The sequence below is a fragment of the Coenobita brevimanus genome, chromosome 29, assembly GCF_032717465.1.
Source record: "Coenobita brevimanus isolate Jiangsu-jjx chromosome 29, ASM3271746v2, whole genome shotgun sequence".
Lineage (NCBI taxonomy): Eukaryota > Metazoa > Arthropoda > Malacostraca > Decapoda > Coenobitidae > Coenobita > Coenobita brevimanus.
This window is the reverse complement of record NC_136982.1, coordinates 31566471-31586933: the sequence shown is the minus strand read 5'-3', so window position 1 is coordinate 31586933 and position 20463 is coordinate 31566471. Positions and strand designations below refer to the sequence as shown.

At 40.4% G+C, this 20463-nt stretch overlaps 1 protein-coding gene across 1 annotated transcript; it reads right to left on the bottom strand.

The window, feature by feature from the left end:
• Nucleotides 1–238: 238 nt before the first annotated feature.
• LOC145394934 (uncharacterized) lies at nucleotides 239–15800 on the bottom strand. Its single transcript, XM_080268684.1, has 3 exons — nucleotides 15759–15800; nucleotides 1530–2052; nucleotides 239–445 (listed from the first exon to the last, which is right to left on the bottom strand). The coding sequence occupies exons 1-3, from the start codon at nucleotides 15759–15761 to the stop codon at nucleotides 297–299; spliced, it is 675 nt and encodes a 224-aa protein (XP_080124810.1). The 5' UTR covers nucleotides 15762–15800; the 3' UTR covers nucleotides 239–296.
• Nucleotides 15801–20463: the final 4663 nt, after the last annotated feature.

Sequence of the window (20463 nt, the reverse complement as noted above, 5' to 3'; positions counted from 1 at the left end):
TTACTACAATGACTCGGGATGGCAAGAGCCTCACTGGAGGAAATACTTCACTGTTATACACCACTCGTTCTGAAGTATATGCGATTCATAGAAGCCCAAAAAAGAAATTCACTCCAACACACGCACTTAATTCCTGTCCGTTGTTGTAATCCTTGCTGGGGTACTGGGTTCGGTTAAACCACAACGGTTCTTCTACATGAAGGTGGGTGAAGGATCATTGCTAGGGTATTGGGTTCATCTGAGCCACAGGGGTTCTTCTACATGAGGATGGGTGACGATAAGGGTGGGGGATAGGTTTAGAATGACTCCGGTGGTGTACAGGCGTGTCGCTGTTGGCATGTGTCGTAGCAGCACTTGTAGTCCCCGGGGCAGGACCCATCGTTACTGCAGCGCTGTGGGTCAGGACTACACTGGATACCTGGCTTGGGGCACACACCTTGCTTCACTGGGGGTAGGAGGAATAATGTTAGAAAGGAGAATATATCTATCTATATCTATCTATCTATCTATCTAGATATATATATATATATATATATATATATACATATATATATATATATATATATATATATATATACATATATATATATATATATATATATATATATATATATATATATATATATATATATATATATATATATATATATATATATATATATATAAAGACAGATAGGTGGATACTAATAGTAATATCCACAAGAGAACAGGAAATATCCCGAACGCTCTCATGTCCTTCATATGATGTGTCTGTGTTTGTGTGTGTGTCGGGGGGGTGGGTAATCAAGCTCTGTTGTTACCCTCCCCTCCTTTCACCACCACCATCACCAGCCGCCCAGAATCATAAGGAACCTGCTGTTCTGAGAGCCACAAGAATCTGCAGGCGCCGTGACTGAGAGTAACAAATAAGTGTGGTAAAGGTGTAGATGGGATGATGTTTTTTTCTTTCTTTTACGCCTGACATGAAGTGCCTGTGATACACAAAATGAAACTGCTACTTAACCAAACTTAAAACCTCATTACGCACTACTAAGGAAAGAGTGTGGTGATGGACCCACTTATTCGGCTGCTGATTTATACTAAACATGTAATTTTAACTGGGATCAGTATTATCATCAGCTTCATTGATTTATCTTATTTCCCACTGATACACGGGATGGATGATATAAAAATAGCAAGTGGAATCACGTGGTAGGAGTTCTATTAACAGAGTATCTAATGGAATGGGCAAATCTTAAATTCACTCACCACTGAAAGCCTTTGAAACATCGGCACCAGCTCACAGGGAAATGATCCGCACAAAAATGTGCTTCACCATGCCTGTGAGACAAAATCCATCTCGTCGGTTCCATTCATTGCATACTTCAATATCTGCTTCTGTCCCTTGTTAATAACTCCTACTCCAGTACCAGCAACGGTACTGCATCAGTTGTAGCAGTAGTTACAATAGCAGACACCTGTTAATTACTAAACATGCAGTAGCTGTTTCAATCATGTTAGATATTTTTTGTTTACCCGATGATACTTACGTCTTGGCGTAATGATGGGGTCTGAAGTAGTCTCGCAGCAGTAGATTTCATCAGCGGGGGTGCGGCAGTAGTAGCGGCACTCATCACCTCCCACACCCACACTACCTCCATCCACACTCACCCGGGTATCTCCACCACCCACACTGCCACCCACGTCACCACCTACTCCACTTCCCAAAATGATATCCTCAATAGTAGCTACATCAATACCAGCATCACTGCCCACTCCGACATCTCCAGTACCCGTATGTATTCCACTTTCCACACCGGTATTCACACCAGGATTGTTTACGACTCTGGGTACCGAAGGAGGTGAAGGTCTTATGTTTCCCTTGTACCATTTCTGACCTCCATAGCTCCCATACCGGCCGCCATAGTTCCCATACCGTTGGCCGTAGCCTCCATAGCCACCCCTCCTGTTGTACACGAAATAGGAGCCGCCGTAGCCTGGACCGTGCGCATAGGACAGAGCAGCTAGGCAGGATATTAACACCAGAGCAGCAGTTGCCAAATGCCGACACTCCTGAAACGATTGGAGAGAAAACTGATGTCACAGATGAATAACATAATTGATATGAACTAACCTTAGCAAATTACATTCATTATGCCTTTAGTCTAATAGTTCTATCCAGATTATTCAATAAGATTTATCGTATGCGGTAGAAATTAACGATGCAAAAACATAAACTACCATCATTTCTGGAATCTATTGGTCAAATCTGGCGAGAAGACTCCTTTTTTCTTAACAAGGAACGTTCACCTCATCTTAAAACTCCCGGGAATTCCCTTCTTAGCCGCGGACTAGTGTTTTTTTTTTTTCTTCACAGCATGCTGGAATATACGTAAAACAAACTGAACAGGATATGATACCTGCTCCTCTTTTTATACTTCCCTACATATATCATAAGACCCGTGGTGTACGAGAGCAATGGGCGTTTCCTTTTTCGTTATCATCTTTAAAAAAAATTGACTTCAGCTTTCACAACACGACACACACACACACACACACACACACACACACACACACACACACACTTCCCCCCGGTCGATCCCTTACACACCTCTTTCTCTCCAGCCTGTCACTCTATCCCATCCCCTGCAAAGCTACCCCTTTTTTAAAGCTATGATTTATTTCGAACGGTTTTATTCAGCACAATAACTTTCTCATAATGGAGGTGGTAATTATGGATCCACACTCTCCTCTGTTAAGGAAGCTCCCTAACACCTCTTCCTGAGCGATTTATTTTGCTTATTACACCTTGCCGTCCTCTTCTGTACCACTTAAATCATTTTAATATCACTATACTCTGCACAAGTAACGTACAAAACGATATTAGCCAGCCTTATCTGTCAGAATGATTCATGACTATAAGGGTTCATTATTGGATCTTTGTTCTGAAAGGGTATAATTTAGTTTCTCTGGTTTGTTTCATTAAAACTTAGGTTAGTTGTAGTTCACTGGTAATGAGGCTGTTCGGAGCACGGAAGTAAATTATACGTTATTGTGGATCTTTCAAATGTAGTATGTTTATGTATACTTATTTTGTATTTTATAATTTTCGGAGTGTGATTACTTGGTATGAATTGTATGATACTGCTTCAATTTCTCCATTGTACGAATCAAGGGAAGTGAGGTGGTGACTGTGAGCTGGGGTGTGGGCAGTTGATCAGCAGCACTGGTATGGAAAGGATATAGCAGCTCTTCACGTGAAGTGTGCCCTCGACTCGCGACTTTTCCTCCCCGCTGTGACACTTGTGAGCCTATGAAGGATGAGGATAGAAACTCCTGCATACTGAGGAAGCTCTAAACTCTGCTCACACTGCCCCTTTGGTCTACAGCAAGTGTTAGCATAGAAACACCTGCGGACATGCTACCTGACTCTCAGTCACCACCCTCTTGATGGTCTGTTCTCAGTAAGGTTATTATGTCACCAGTAATGTGAAGCAGTGTTCCTAAGGTTATTTCACTTGTAGTTTACTTTCTTATGCTTAGGATTAAGTTAGGATTAAGTTATAATTTTGTGAATAAATTATATTCTCCAGTTTACATTTTCCTAGCCCCAGTGTACAAATGAATGATGGGTCATTTCCAACTATGTGAGTAGTAGTAATAGTGCAACTCTGGAATCATGGTAGTCGTCTTTCACATATGAGACTGTTTCCGTAACTTGGCCATGACATTTGGCGCCCGAACAGGGACCCATTAATTCGTTGTGCACGCGGGTTGGCAGTATACAGGGAAGTTTATAATCTTTAGATTTTCACCATGAGTTCAGACACTATAAAGAGGTTAACTGAAGAGGGAAAACAAATGGGCTTAGAGGGTGACAAGCTTATGACCTGGGTAAGAGAAGAGAGAGTGATAGAGCAAAATCGGCAGAGAGAGGAGCGGGCTCAAGAGAGGGAGAGTCGTGCAGTAGAGAGGAAGCTAAAGATTTTAGAATTAGAGGCACAGATTGAAGCTTCGAGGGCTGCTGCTGCTGCTAGTGCTGCTGCTGCTGGTCAGAACGTTCGACCAGTTGCAACCGTAATTAATCCCCCTAAGCTGCCAATTTTCGATGAGGCCAAAGATGATATAGATTCTTATGTGGCTCGCTTTGAGAGGGTAGCTCAAGCTGCAAGATGGGAGAGGTCGGTGTGGCCAGCTGCCTTAGCATCTCTACTAACAGGGTCGAGCTCTCGAGATGTATCACCAGTTCACTGACGACATCATTGCAGATTTTGATGAGCTGAAGTCCGCACTTTTGAGAGGTTACGATGTGACAGCAGAGGGTTGTAGGAAACGGTTTCGCGACACAAAGTTTCGTGATGGCGAGTCTGCAGTGCAACTAGCTTGTCGAATCAAAAGGAATCTTGTTAAGTGGTTGGAAGCGGATGGATCCAGTCAGACCTTTGAGGATTTAGCAGATCTCTTTGCAAGGGAGCAATTTTTAAGGCAGTGTCCTCCAGCTCTAATGATGTTTTTAAAGGAGAAAGAAGTTAAGAGTTTGCAGGTTTGTGGGGAGGAGGCAGATCGTTGGATTGATGCCCATGGTCACCCTTCCCAGATTAACAAGAAGGTCAACAAACCCGTGGCTGAAGGGCAAGAGAAACCTTCAGAACGCTCTACAACGCAGATCAAGACAAAGACCTCAGGGAGTGACAGTAAGTTTGGTAGTAAAGGATGTTGGGAGTGTGGTAAACTAGACCATAGAAAAGCTCAGTGTACTTTTAATAAATCAAAACAGACCAGTGCCGCTGCATCAGGAAAAGCATCTGTGAAAGCTAAAAGTAAGACAGTTAGTGGTTCAGCTACCAAATTTAATGGGAATGGGCAAAGTTATAAGAACTTAATATTGAACAATGGCTTGGTAGAGGGGCAAGCTGTTACAGCAATGCTAGATAGTGGGTCAACTACTTGTGTTGTAGCAGAGAAGCTAGTTTCATTGAGACACTATACTGGGAGAACAGTTTCACTGAAATTGGTGAATGGGGCAGTGATAGTGTTGCCAGAGGTAGAAGTTGAAGTTTCTACACCTTGGTTAATAGGGAAAGTTTACGCTGCTGTGTGTAAGACCCCAGTTTACGATTTAGTTGTTGGTGGTGTAACTGACAATCCATATTCCCTCACAAGTATACAGTCTACAAGTGATCAAAGCTTGGCTGAACAAGACAACGCAGAGGACGTGAACCTAACCAGGAACAGAGTCCCGAGTGGAAGATCTGACACTGAAGCAACGGACGAAGTAACCACAGAGTTGGAACGAACTTCGAGGAGTACTGCTGGTGGATCATCAGACGCTGGACTCGTTGCTGCAGTTACTAGAGCACAAAGTCGCAAGGACGGTAAAGTTAAACAACCCCTGAAGGTGAGCAATGTTGATACTTTCGTGTCTACATCAGAATTTGTGAAAAATCAAGAGGATGATAGAACTTTGAACTCTATAAGAAGTCATGTTCAAAGTAAGAAAGTGTTTCAGGCAAGAGGAAGAGTGTCAACCTTTATTCTTAAAGGGGGTAGATTATACAGAGAGATGACAGTTAGAGGAGTGACAAAACAACAGTTGATTGTGCCAAAGAACTATCGTAAGGAAGTGTTCAAATTAGGTCATGAGGGAATCATGAGTGGCCATATGGGGTACAAAAAGACTCTGGACAGGATTCAAGGAACTTTCTTTTGGCTAGGTATGGTGGCTGATGTCAGCCGCTGGTGTAGGTCATGTGATGTGTGTCAGAGAACCGTGGATAAAGGTAGCATAAAACCAGGAAAGCTTAGGTCTATGCCAGTAATAGACGAGCCATTTGCCAGGGTGGGTATAGACATAGTTGGGCCTATTACACCTAGGGCAGATAGTGGAGACAGGTATATACTCACTCTCGTAGACTTTGCTACTCGGTATCCAGAAGCAGTTGCCTTGCCTAATATAGAGACTACTACAGTGGCGGATGCTTTGATGGAGATCTATTCTAGAATTGGTATTCCAAAGGAGGTTTTGACTGACAGAGGGAGCCAATTTACTTCAGCAATGATGAGGGAAGTTGAACGGTTATTGTCAATAAAATCTCTTAAAACCACTCCATTTCATCCCATGTGTAATGGCTTAGTAGAAAGATTTAACGGTACACTTAAGAAAATGCTGAAACGAATGTGTGATGAGGCACCTAAGGATTGGCCAAGATACATAGCACCATTGCTCTTTGCATATAGAGAAGCACCCCAGTCGAGTACTAGATTCTCCCCTTTTGAGTTAGTTTATGGAAGAACAGTGAGGGGTCCTTTGGATGTACTAAGAGAGATTTGGGATGGATCGGTCAGCACACTCGAGACTGTTAGTACCTACAGCTATGTTCTAGATCTCGGTGAGAGATTGGAAAACACATGTAAGCTAGCAAGGGAAGAATTAGATAAGGCACAGGAGTTGGATAAGAGCTACTATAATCGTAGGGCTAGTGACAGAACTTTCAAGGTGGGTGATCAAGTTTTGCTGCTTTTACCAACTGACCATAATAAATTACTCATGAACTGGAGAGGTCCATATAAGATTGTAGAGTGTCCTTCTGCTTTGAATTATGTAATAGATATAAGGGGGAAGAAGAAAAGATTTCATGTGAATATGCTGAAGAAATATGAAGTAGACTACGATCCAGATGATTGTGATGTAGCCGAATCAGATGTAAGTGCTGCTACAGTTATTGAGTACTCTGACGAGGTTGAAAATCTTTTGCTACCTATACCAACCACTGAGAAGTCTTGGAAAGATGTAGAGTTGTCAGTAACTTTGTCTCCATTAGAGAGAGGTAAGATATGTGATTTGTTGAGTATGTACTCAGAAGTGTTCTCTAGTACACCAAAGCTAGCAAATGTTCCTCCCCATGAAATTGTTTTGACTGACAAAACCCCTGTTCGAAGTAAGCCTTATGCTATACCATATAGTTTGCAAGCTGAGGTAGAGAAAGAACTTAATGCAATGGAAGAAGCAGGGATAATTGAAAAATCTAATGCTCCCTATAATAGTCCTGTAGTGGTTGTACGTAAAAAGGATAAAGGAGTGAGACTCTGTGGAGACTTTAGGAAATTAAATGGTGTAACTCGGTTTGATGCAGAGCCTATGTTTGACCAGGGGAATATCTTTTCAAAATTATCAGGGTCCTGATATTTTTCAAAACTAGATCTTTCTAAAGGATTCTGGCAGATTCCATTACATGTGGATAGTAGGAAGTACACTGCATTTAGTACTCCCAAGGGTTTATATCAGTTCAAAGTCCTTCCTTTTGGCTTGTGCAATTCACCTGCAGTGTTTAACAGGACAATGAGGAGTGTGTTGGGAGGTATGTCTGGCATAGAAATATTTGTTGATGACATTTTGGTACATTCCTCGACTTTTCATGAGCATTTGAAATTGTTGGATCGGGTATTTTTCAGACTTAAGGAAGCAGGCTTAGTAGTAAACCCATCCAAATGTGTAGTGGGTCAAGCTGAAGTGGATTTCCTTGGTCATAGAATAGGAAATGGGATATGCCAGCCCCAGAAAGATAAGGTTGGGAAAATAGTTGAAGCTTCTGCCCCCAGAACTAAAAAACAAGTTCGTTCGTTCTTGGGACTAACAGGCTATTACAGAGCATTCATACCAAACTACTCTACAATTGCAGAACCATTAACCAATCTAACAAAGAAGAGCAGTCCAAATAAGGTAGTGTGGACAGATTTAGAGCAAAGAGCATTTGATACTCTAAAGAACAAAATGACTAATAAGCCTATTCTCCATTTGCCAGATTTATCTAAAGACTTTGTTGTAAGAACAGACGCGTCAGGTGTGGGTATTGGTGCTGTGCTGATGCAGTCCCATGGAAATGAACTGTGGCCTATATCCTACCATAGCAGGAAGCTGGGACAAGCGGAGAGGAACTACAGTGTTGTTGAAAGAGAGTTATTAGCAATCATTGAGGGTGTAAGAAAGTTTCGCCAGTTTTTGTATGGACGAAGGTTTGTTGTTCAGACAGATCATCTGCCTCTGCATTACCTCAAGACTGCTAAGAATTCCAATGCAAGGATTATGCGGTGGGCATTATACATGCAGCAATTTGAGTACAGTGCAGAGTACATTAAAGGAGCTGAGAATGTAGGGGCAGATTATCTTAGTCGTTTGGATGAAGGATATAACACATGCTGTTCAAGTTTGGGAATTCGTTCAGATTCTGTGACAGATGTTGGCTCAGATTGTTTGGGCTTGCATGTACTTGGTATTGATGAAGATGTAATTCTGGAGAAGTATAATGTTAAAATTAACTGGAATTTAGCTGGCCATGATGTGTGATATAATTTTCTAGAACGTAATTATTAAGTTGTTAGAACTTGGGTACAAGTTCTTTTGTTCAGGGGGTAATGTCAGAATGATTCATGACTATAAGGGTTCATTATTGGATCTTTGTTCTGAAAGGGTATAATTTAGTTTCTCTGGTTTGTTTCATTAAAACTTAGGTTAGTTGTAGTTCACTGGTAATGAGGCTGTTCGGAGCACGGAAGTAAATTATACGTTATTGTGGATCTTTCAAATGTAGTATGTTTATGTATACTTATTTTGTATTTTATAATTTTCAGGTGTGATTACTTGGTATGAATTGTATGATACTGCTTCAATTTCTCCATTGTACGAATCAAGGGAAGTGAGGTGGTGACTGTGAGCTGGGGTGTGGGCAGTTGATCAGCAGCACTGGTATGGAAAGGATATAGCAGCTCTTCACGTGAAGTGTGCCCTCGACTCGCGACTTTTCCTCCCCGCTGTGACACTTGTGAGCCTATGAAGGATGAGGATAGAAACTCCTGCATACTGAGGAAGCTCTAAACTCTGCTCACACTGCCCCTTTGGTCTACAGCAAGTGTTAGCATAGAAACACCTGCGGACATGCTACCTGACTCTCAGTCACCACCCTCTTGATGGTCTGTTCTCAGTAAGGTTATTATGTCACCAGTAATGTGAAGCAGTGTTCCTAAGGTTATTTCACTTGTAGTTTACTTTCTTATGCTTAGGATTAAGTTAGGATTAAGTTATAATTTTGTGAATAAATTATATTCTCCAGTTTACATTTTCCTAGCCCCAGTGTACAAATGAATGATGGGTCATTTCCAACTATGTGAGTAGTAGTAATAGTGCAACTCTGGAATCATGGTAGTCGTCTTTCACATATGAGACTGTTTCCGTAACTTGGCCATGACATTATCCAAAAATAAATCGATAAGGAAGAGGTGCTAGGGAGCTTTCATAACCACAGAGAACATGAGCTGTAGTCTTCAATACGAGATGTCTTTCATAACCTAAATAAACTAACTTAGTGGTAATAGGACTAAAATTAAACAGGTATCAACGTAAGGAAAGGGGCGAGGTTTACTTCAAAATAAACACCTTCAGTCGATGACGCACTTACGGATTATCCTTGATATCTTCAGACGATTATATTCAGCTGAGGAAATTTCTCAAACAGGAGGGGAGAGACATTGCTTTATTTAACCCCTTCACCACTATAGCTGAGTAAAATCATCATGTAAAATCGTCTGGTGGTGAAAAGAATATATAAATACGTGACCAGATTGGAGGAGTTTTAAGCCCCCACACAACCAAAGTCAGGCTGTTAACTGGATTTTCAGATACTTTACGCCATCAGCTATGTACTGAAGCTGGGTTAGGAAGGGAGGGGAAATTATGAAGGTGGTAATGTTAGGAAAACTGTAAGGCCATTAAGGATGAAAAGTGGTAAGGTAGAAATATCATAAGACTGTGAAAGCTATTAAGTTAGGAAGGTGATGAGTTAAGGTGGTTGTAAGACTGGTGTAAGGGTTGGCAGGTTAGGTGAATTAGGAAGATGGTAAGGTTAGTATGATTGTAAGGTTATGAAGGGTGGATGGTTGGGAAGACTGGAAGGTTTGGAAGGTTAAAAGGTTAGTAAGATTTTATGGTTCTCAAAGGCATAAAATCAGGAAGGTGGTAGAGTTAGGAGGGACACACGGCTGGGAGGGTTATAGCGTTAGGAAGGTAGAAAATTAAGGAGGTGAGGTTTTGTTGGTTAGGGTGGTTAAGTTAGACTCCCAGTATGTTAGCAAAGCTGTGATTTGAAGGAGATAAGGTTTAGTTAAGTGGGTAGGTCAGGTTAGGAGCCCCTATAAGATACGGTTCATATCGACAACGGTCCATTTTTTAATAATTACAGCAGACAAGAGAGTAATGAGTAATTACCTCCGCCAACGTAGCTGGAGGATGCTGTGGATTCACTCCTGTTTGTCTGTTTGTTTGTCCACAGGATGCCTCAAAAAGTTATTGAAGGATATTAATGAAATTTTATGGATATGTGGGTCATGGGGCCAAGGAAGAGTTGAATAAATTTTAGTGGTGGTCTGAGTTCGATTCCTGGTTCAGGATTGTTTTTTGTTTGTTAATCCACAAGATACTTCAAAAACTTTTTGATGAATTTTATTGAACTTTTTTTAATATGTGGGTCATGGGCCACGGAAGAGTTGATAAAGTTTTGGAGGTGATCTGAGCTGTCTGGTACAGGCGTTGCCGGAGGTATGCACTCTCTGAGTACCATTTAGTTCTATATCTTATCCAAAAACTTATCAATCCCCTCACTATAATAACTTTTTTATTTCATTTTTGCTATCTCCAGACGATTTCGTTTAGCTTTGGAGAGACCATTATTTTGTAATGATGGAGTTAGAAGCATCGTCCATTAACCTTTTCACACCCTGATGTCTCTCACTGTGAAGGAAGCAAGAATAAAATATTTAGCTGAAGTGATTGAGCGATGTAAGAAAACTAGAGGAAGCGACAGCAGTATGGATACTGACTCACAGAACTGTATATAGATAGATAGATAGACAGATAGATATGTATGTGTGTGTGTGTGTGTGTGTGTGTGTGTGTGTGTGTGTGTGTGTGTGTGTGTGTGTGTGTGTGTGTGTGTGTATGTGTGTGTGTGTGTGTTTGGTTATTGTTCAGAGAATCATGATGATTTCTCATGGCTGAGTAAGGGAAGCAACGGAAATTGTTCAATCCGATCGGCTCGAGGTCATCTGTGTTTATCGTTGCTGCGTCCAGGTGATCAGATGATTTTATTTTGTTTAGAAGAAAATGTCCGAAGTGAAGGAGTGTGATATAACTTTCACTGGACCATTCTATACGAAACTTTTTTTTCCTAAATTGTACAAAATTGCCTGGATATCGCAATTATTAAATTAAAATAATAATAATAATGAAGTGGTTAGAAATAAAGTATAATGTAAAGTATAATATGAAGAAAGAGAAAAAATGGGGAAAGGACGTTACGAAATCTCCAAAGGTAACGAGAATACGACACAATGCAACTCAGGATGTACTGCACAGACTCGCATGGAGGGTACCTTCTCTCGGGTGGCAAGAAGTGTCTGGCATTACCCTGGTGGATGAACTTGCGCATTTATTTTTTGTCAGACAGGTGATCTCATCGGCTTCTTCAAAACTAACTAAAGAACTTTAAGTTTTCTCTACTTCTTTCACTGTCATACTTGAATTTAGGTTACAAGTATTCAGTTCTTGCAAATGCCAGGCGATTTTGTTGAACTTTCTTTGGTACCCACAGACATAGTCACACTAGACTCATGCCTGTAGTAAAATATGTGGGCCCGGCATTTTCATCAGAAAGTAACAAGTACTGTTTATCCTTCTCTCTCTCTCTCTCTCTCTCTCTCTCTCTCTCTCTCTAACTTTGAACCAGCGATATTTCATGGATAGGGCGAAAAGACGTTGTTTTCAAAGGCGACATGATAAATATGATAATCCTTCCGCTGTGTGTACAAAGCCTTTCCTGTTTTCGTTGCCACACTCCTATCCTTGCAGCACGATACGCAATGTATCCCCACCTTGTTTAGAAAGTACACAAGCTTAGAGGCCAGATGATCCATTTCGTTCACTTAACTCGTACTGTGTAACCGTGCCTTAGTAACTGATCAGGCTGCAGGCACTAGTGGCTTTTAAAAACCCTTCGCATCAGAAGTGCTAAGTGTGAAACACTTAAATAATTACTGATGACCAGCGAAAAACTGGAATTATAACAAAACTCGAGCAATGAGTGGATCAGTATGTTGAAACTATGGTGAATGCATGCACGAGAATTTATTTATATACATACAGTTTGGAACAAAAGATCGCCTGCTATTCCACTGTTTCTGCTTCCCACTTAAGGCATGCCCATTACTTCCTCCCTGGTGCTTTATGAAAGGGCATCGTCAATGTTGAGAGAGTTAAGGAAATAACCGGAGAATTAGCTGGAGAACGGAGGAGTTTTGGAAAGGGAAGAGGTTGCGTTTATCAGATATTCGTTCTAATGCTTAGTAGAAAGAATCAAGAGAAGGGAAAGAAACTGTATGGTGCCATCTTAACTCTAGAGATAGCATACGATAGAGTAAATAGTCAAGGAATGTTGAAGAAAATTAAAATATATGGAGTAGATGGGAAGTTGCTGAATGTTGTCAAGAGTTTATATTGAGGGCGCCAGGGTTGCAGTGCGTATGGACAGCGAACTATAATCAGTTTTTTTTTTTCGAGGCGAAGATGCACTTGAAAGATTGGTGATTATTGGCTGCATGCAACATTACTTCATAATCTAGCATTATTAACTGACAACATATATCTGAGAGGGAAATATGGGTTAGTAGATATTTTTTGGACATGTTGCATTCAGCCAATCATCATCAACCTGTCAAGTGCATCTTCGCCTCAGTAAAAAAAACAGAGTATAGTGAATTGTTTGATATGAGTGTTGGAATGAGAGAGATGTGTTATGTCTCCATGGTTGTTCAGTGTGTGTGTGTATATATATATATATATATATATATATATATATATATATATATATATATATATATATATATATATATATATATATATATATATATATGGGGTTACGGGAGCTACAAAGTAGGGCAGTGGGTGTTGGAGTGTCCTTAGTGGGAGCGGGGGTAAGATTTGGAAAGTGCCGCTTCTGTTGTGTACTGATGATACTGTATTGTCACGTTAATATGAATGGAAGCTGCATGGCTCGGTGAATGAATCTGAGAGTGTATGCAAGAAATGAAAGCTAAAAGTGTTGGTGGAAAACAGTAAAATTATGGACTTAAAGAGAAGTGAAGTCGCAGAATACACGACAAGGCTAGATGGTCAAGAAATGGAGATGTGAGTGCAGTCAAGTATAAATGTGTTGAGTAAGGAGGGAAGATTAGAGAATGAAATGCATGAAAGGGTACAGCAGGGAATACAGGTTGCTGGTTCGCTGAAACCAGTGATAAGAATATAAAACGGAGTATGGAAATTAAAAAGTCGTTTCATGAGAGTATTGTGATCCCCACTTTAATGTATGGAATTGAGACTTTGATGCTACTGGATGGATACAAGTCAAGAGTGAAAGCAGTGGAAATAAATGATATGAGAGAAGCATGTAGAGCTACATGGAGAGACAAGCAGACATAAAAGGAAGAGTTAGGGCGTTGTGGTGTTGATGTGGATGTGACCGAAAGCATTAAAAGAATTACTCTCAAGATGGGTTGGGCAGGTGGAGAGGATAAAGAGTAAGAGAATGACTAGAAGAATGTATGGAAGTGAGGTAGAGGAGGGGGTGAGATGGAGAGAGGGAAACCAAATGGCGGAAGACATGAAGGCTATTCGCCTGGCCACCTTTTACGGGATCAAGACGTCTGGCTATAGATAGAGATAATCGTATGTGAGTATAAAAAACATACCAAGCCTGTCTCACCTTAGGAATATTAGCCAATAGAGGATAGTGGGATGTAGAAGTGAAATATTGAGCAGATATATGTACCTGAGTGTACGTCCGCAGTTGATGCCGTATTGAAAATAATGAATATGAAAAGTATCATATTAGAGTGAGAAGACAGTGAGGAGATTGGATAAGAGAACGATAACAAATGAATATGACTGCATTAATGAAAACGATATCAAAATTACATTAAAAAGTACAGAAATAATAAACAAAAAAGAGCAAATTACTGATATAGTGATGGATATGTTAATTAGTCACAGTAGGGGAAAATAATCAGCGATCAGTAAACAGAGCATGAGCTAATTCCATCACTACGATCAGTCTCTCCTCAGCTGAGTAAAATCGTCTGGCAGTAACAAAAATAAAGTATAAAAAGTGCATCATTCTACTAAGGAGGTTATGATGAGCTTCTAAATCCTCCACCACAAGGATATCTAGAGCTGAATAAAACATCTCAAGATACCAGGAAGACACTATAAGACATCACCGTGCTGAGGGGGTTGAATGAAGAAAATGATGAGGGATGAACAGAAAAGTTAGAATAAAACCAGAACTCTTATATGATAACTCACTTCCTGTTTAAGTGTTCCCTGTGCGTTTGTTCTGAGAAAATGGATGATACATCAGTGGGATATGAGGGAAATGTTGAAAAGGAAATTGAGATCGAAATTCTCTCTCTCTCTCTCTCTCTCTCTCTCTCTCTCTCTCTCCCTTCCTCTCTCTCATGTGCTTGGAAACCAACCTACTTTTCTCAGTATCCATGCTTTCCACAGACACTCCATAATTATCCTGCATTTTCTTTATGTTTCACTTAATGTCAGTAATCGTACACAATTATTATTCAGGGTTTTTCGTTTATTTCGTATATTTCCTATTTTTCTGCATCCTCTTCTCCCTCACCCCATCATTAGGTCGAGAAAAATGTTATGATTCATTATTATTATTATTATTATTATTATTATTATTATTATTATTATTATTATTTCTATTATTATTATTATTATTATTATTATTTCTATTATTATTATTATTATTATTATTATTATTATTATTATTTCTATTATTATTATTATTATTATTATTATTATTATTATTTCTATTATTATTATTATTATTATTATTATTATTATTATTATTATTTCTATTATTATTATTATTATTATTATTATTAGTATTATTATTATACCATTATTATTATTCCTGTTATCATCACCATCAATAACTGTAGCAGGAACAGTGGCGGTAATGGTGGTCGTAATAAAAATTGACACCCGCTCTAGCGAAGCATTAGAGGGTGTTATGTTTTGTTCGGTGTGTGTGTGTGTGTGTGTGTGTGTGTGTGTGTGTGTGTGTGTGTGTGTGAATAAAAGTACACACTATTTTTCTGATTTCAATCAAATTTGGTGGAGAGGTTAAGCGTCAGGCAAAAATGTAACAGTTCGTGTTTGAGAGTACTCAGTCACATGGAAAAGTCAACTGTTCGCCTTTTTAGACCAGTTGGTGGAAATGGGTGTTGCACTCTTTGAGTGCTTCTTGTTAGGAGTGAGTGAGCGCAGCGAGCGAAGCAAGCAAGCTCAACGAAGCAATGTTCAGCTGAGAAATGAGCGGCCAGGCACGACCCGGCCTGGCCAGACACGACACGGCCAGACCGCGATGGTTTTCAGAGGCTAATAACTTTTCTACTATGTGAGATAGAGAAGAGATTCTTTCAGCAGGCAGTAGATACATTCAGTAACAATTGCTTTTAGCTATACATTTACTCATGAGACCAAAGAACCCCTTGGAATCCCAACTTTCCAAGGGAATGTACCGCGGACTTCAATTGACATGTTCCATTAAGAAATCGAATTTAAAAAGATTTCCTGTTGTAACACTACAGTATGTTTTCTTGCATGAGTTCTAGACTTTTAAATGAATCTCCACAACAGTGTTCCCACAGCTTACCATGGTGGCGGGTGAGGGTGAGGGTGAGGTGGAGGGGCGTGGCGGGACTGGGTGCGTATGTGAGGAGCACAGGTGAGCCGGGAAGCTTATATGCTGGGCTTAAGGAGTGGGGGAGTTCCCGCTCTAACCAGATGTTACTCATTATATCTCCCATGGTCGAGATAGCACTAGTACTCTGTTCCATGAGCTGCGCTGCTTGGTTCGCTCTGCTGCCCTGTTACACAAACGTCTCTTAACTTCCTCCCTATACCCCAGAAGGAAGATGATGGATTGCAAGGGCAAAGGCGACTTCAGCCTGCACTCCACAGAGTTCAGATCAAATAAACCTGGAACAACAACAACAACAGCAACAACAACAACAACAACAGCTAAACTGAAATGACTTAGAACAGATATGAAAATAGCGTATATTAACTCGAGCACACACACACACACACACACACACACACACACACACACACACACACACACACACACACGAAGGGTAATTTCCATGACTGGTCTTCCCCGGGTCTTCCCTTCTTCCCCTTCCCTCCATTCCTTCCCACCTTTCCCCTTTCTTTCTTATCCCCTCCCCCTTCCGTTCTTCCCCCTCATTCCCCATTCTCTCTTTCCCCTTCTCTTTCCCTCCTCATTCTTCTTTCTCTTCCCCATTCTCTTTTTCTCCTTCCCCTCTCCATCTCTCTTTCCCTTCTTTCTTCCCCTTTTTTCCTTTCTCTCTCTCTCTCTCTCTCTCTCTCTCTCTCTCTCTCTCTCCTCTGTTATGATGCTTTCCCTTTCGTTTTCTTTCATCCACAACGTTCCTCCGTCCCTTATTTTTTTTTCCTGTTTCTCGTTTCTTTTTCAGCTTCTCCATGTGTCCTTCAATCCTGTTTCATCACAGTTTCGCTGCTTTCTGTTTCGTTCTTTTTAACTCATTGTTTCTATCCTTTACTTTACTTTCTTCATTTCCCTTCCCCAATGTTCTTCTTTCGTCCTACCATCTTCCTCACTTTTTCAGTGCTTTCTCGTGCCCATCCAACTATACTCGATTTTTTTCCGGCTGATGATCCACCTTCGTGAATGTGGCACCTGCGCACTCCTGGCGCGTAATTGGTTGGTGTCAATTTCATACCTGAATTATCATATTTACAAAAGAAAAAAAAAAGTACCTTATATTCCAGTTCTCATAAATGCTGTTTTGCATTATCACTGTACTATACAAACAGACATGAACCGAGTATGTATCTGTGCTTCACCCAAACGGACAATGAATTTGAGGAAGTTGAATTTGAAATGAAATATTTATTGTTGTAAAAGGTACAGAGTTGTTGCATCTCTAATAAATAAATAAATATATATACTTACGGATATATATACTTACGGATAATATGGGCTAAGGTATCGAAGCAGTGGAGTAGGTATGATCCATAATAAAGTCTAACATCTTGCGAGACGAGACAACTTGTTTTTCCCGCCTGGCCGTCTCTCGCGTCCCTCTCCTCGTCTGTAGCGACTGTTCCATTCGCCTTCCCACTTCCACCACTTTACCACTGACAAAATCACTAATTTACTTAGAATGGTACTATTGTCTAATTTAACAAGTGCCTAAGTATTAAGATACCTTTTATATGCACTTACCCAGCCAAATTCGTTTATTAAGAAAAAAAAAAAAAATAGAGAGATGCAACAACCCTGTGCCTTTTACAGAAATAAATACTTCAATTCAAATTCAACTTCCTCAAATTCATTGTCCGTTTGGGTGAAGCACAGAGACATACTCGTTTCATGTTTGTTAATATAGTACAATGACAATGCAAAACAACATTTATGAGAACTGGAATATAAGGTACAATTGTATTTTTTGTAAATATGATACTTCTGGTATGAAACTGAAACCAACCAATCACGCGGCAGGAGTGCGCAGGTGCCACATTCACGAAAGTGGATCATCAGCTGGAAAAAAAATCGGGTAGAGATCCCTTAATTCTTGTTATATTATTCTTTCCATTGCTTTCAAGTTCCCCCTTCCCTTCCATTCCTCTTGTCTCTCTCACCCAGCTCTCCTTAATCCTTGTTTCACCCCTGTTTTACTGTATTTTTTGTCGTTCTCCCCTCCCTTTCTCTCTTATTTCTTTCTCTCTATGCCATTTCCAGTACGGGTGAACATTCTTACCTCCCCATCCCTGTCTCCTCTTTCCTCTCTTCTCAGCTTTTTTACCCTTCCTCTCCCCGGAGGAGCTAGGAGACAGGTATTGTTTTCACTCGGTTTGTCCTTTTGTCTGTCTGCCTGTTAACAACTTTACGCGAAAACTACGGATGCGAGTTTGACAAAAATTACGGGGATGATGGGCTATGACCTTCTGATCACCTGATTAAATTTTTGGCCAAATTGGGCCAAGGCCCAGGCTGTGGGCAAAAAAATAATAATAATAATGAAGAAAAAAAGTTTTTTTTTTTTTCGCCATAACTCCTTTCAATTCGTCATATCGACGTGAGACCAAAACATAAAGGCGCATCTTTCAAATCTGCATCCTATAACATACCTCATTACTTTAGTGGGGTCACCCCCTAGTTAGCGGTAGGGGGGTCTATGTCAGGTGGGAGGGTGAATGACAGGTGGGTCGGACCTAAAATTTCAAATGGGCATCAAATCATCAATTTTCACCCGTTTTACTCCAAATTTGATTTGTGACATCTTTGACTAGAGATCCTGTTGTGCTTATACCTCAACACTAAAATGACCACCAGGGACGGGTTCACTATGTCATGGCACCGCTTCTTGTTTCTTAATCTTTTTGACCCGTTTCAACGCAGATTCCCTGCATGTTATTTTTTCGACTGAAGTCTGATGATTTTACAATGAATGGGAAACATGTGGCACCCAAATATTACAGATTATCACAGCGTTTTACCTTTAGGATTAAAATGTTTTTCATTGGATTTTACCTTACGACGGGCACTTTTTATTCAACTCAAACTCACAGCAGCCAAAGGGTTAAGCAGGTCGCATCGCAGACGTCGCGTTCTGCATTAATTTTCATGAGCTACAGGTGTTTGTGCAGATTTATTAGTTTATGCTTTTTTTGGTCATTCACTTAGTTATTAAACTCTACTGCCAAACTTCAGTGAATATTGAAGTAAAACAATTGTCCTTGTGATGATAGTGAACTGCTATTGCGACTTTGTTATCCTTTGATGTGGTCAACATAACTAACAAAAACTTTCCAGAGGTAGGCTAATCTTTTAGCTGCGATATATCTACTTTATATTTCATTTTGGTTAGCGTCGGGTGATTGTACTGTGTGCAGAGGAAAACCTAGGGTACTGCACGTGCTAAGGCCAACTCGATTTATCACTCTGGCTGCAGATGAAGAGGTGTTTACACTATTCCAGTTCACGACAGACGATCACAGTCACCTTACATGAAACTCGCCGCAGCCAAAGGGTCAAGGTGAGGCCCGCCTGAGATAAAAAAAAAGTTTCCTTAATCCCTTCAGTCCTGTGGCGTAATTATCGTTTCACTCTTATTGCCACCTAACAATTTTTATTTCGCTCTGAAGAGACTTCTCATGATAGTTGATATTATCGTAGATCGTTTCTAACCAATCATCTGCGAAAGGTTTCTCCACTAGGGTAGCAAGAACAGTATGAAAAACACGTCATTGCACAGCAGAGACCAATCCCTTCAATCCGAAGACGCTTCGTTCTATTCTTGCTCCTTTAAGACGATTTTCTTCAACTCAGGAAAGGCCTCTCGTATTGAAGGAACATTTGAAGTTTACGGGTAACTACTCCAGCTCAGAAAAAAAAAAAAAAAAAAAATCTCCCAAATTGGAAAAAAAATCGTTTGGGGATAACAAGAACAGATTAAAAAGGTGCGTTTTTGACTGATGTAGTTAATAAATATAGATTCATACCACCTCACATTTCTCATGTCCTCATTCTTCCTACTTTCATTTCCTTCTCCACGTTTCCCTCTCTTTTTTTTCTCTCATCTTCGTTGTTCTTCCTCCGTTTCCGTGTTTTCTCCTTGTTACTGCCCTCCTCTCTCTCTCTCTCTCTCTCTCTCTCTCTCTCTCTCTCTCTCTCTCTCTCTCTCCACTACCTCCTCAGTTCCTTCACCTATTTCCCCTGTTTCAACTTCATTTCATCCATGTGTTTTCTTCAATGTTTCTCCTCTGTTTCACTGCCTTTCTATTACTCCCTTAGTATTACTTTCTCCCTTCCTCCCTTCTGTTACTCCCTTAGGATTACTTTTTCCCTTCCTCCCTTCTGTTACTCCCTTAGTATTACTTTCTCCCTTCCTCCTTTCTGTTACTCCCTTAGGATTACTTTTTCCCTTCCTCCCTTCTGTTACTCCCTTAGTATTACTTTCTCCCTTCCTCCCTTCTGTTACTCCCTTAGTATTACTTTCTCCCTTCCTCCCTTCTGTTACTCCCTTAGTATTACTTTCTCCCTTCCTCCCTTCTGTTACTCCCTTAGTATTACTTTCTCCCTTCCTCCCTTCTGTTACTCCCTTAGTATTACTTTTTCCCTTCCTCCCTTCTGTTACTCCCTTAGTATTACTTTCTCCCTTCCTCCCTTCTGTTACTCCCTTAGTATTACTTTCTCCCTCCCTTCTATTACTCCCATAGTATTACTTTTTCCCTTCCTTCTATTACTCCCTTAGTATTACTTTTTCCCTTCCTCCCTTCTGTTACTCCTTTAGGATTACTTTTTCCCT

What these genes read in the sequence shown, in the direction of transcription:
- LOC145394934 (XM_080268684.1), bottom strand. An exon ending in CCCCATCATTACGCCAAGAC is followed by an intron (nt 446 to 1,529) that starts GTAAGTATCATC and finishes TCCTACCCCCAG; the next exon opens with TGAAGCAAGGTGTGTGCCCC.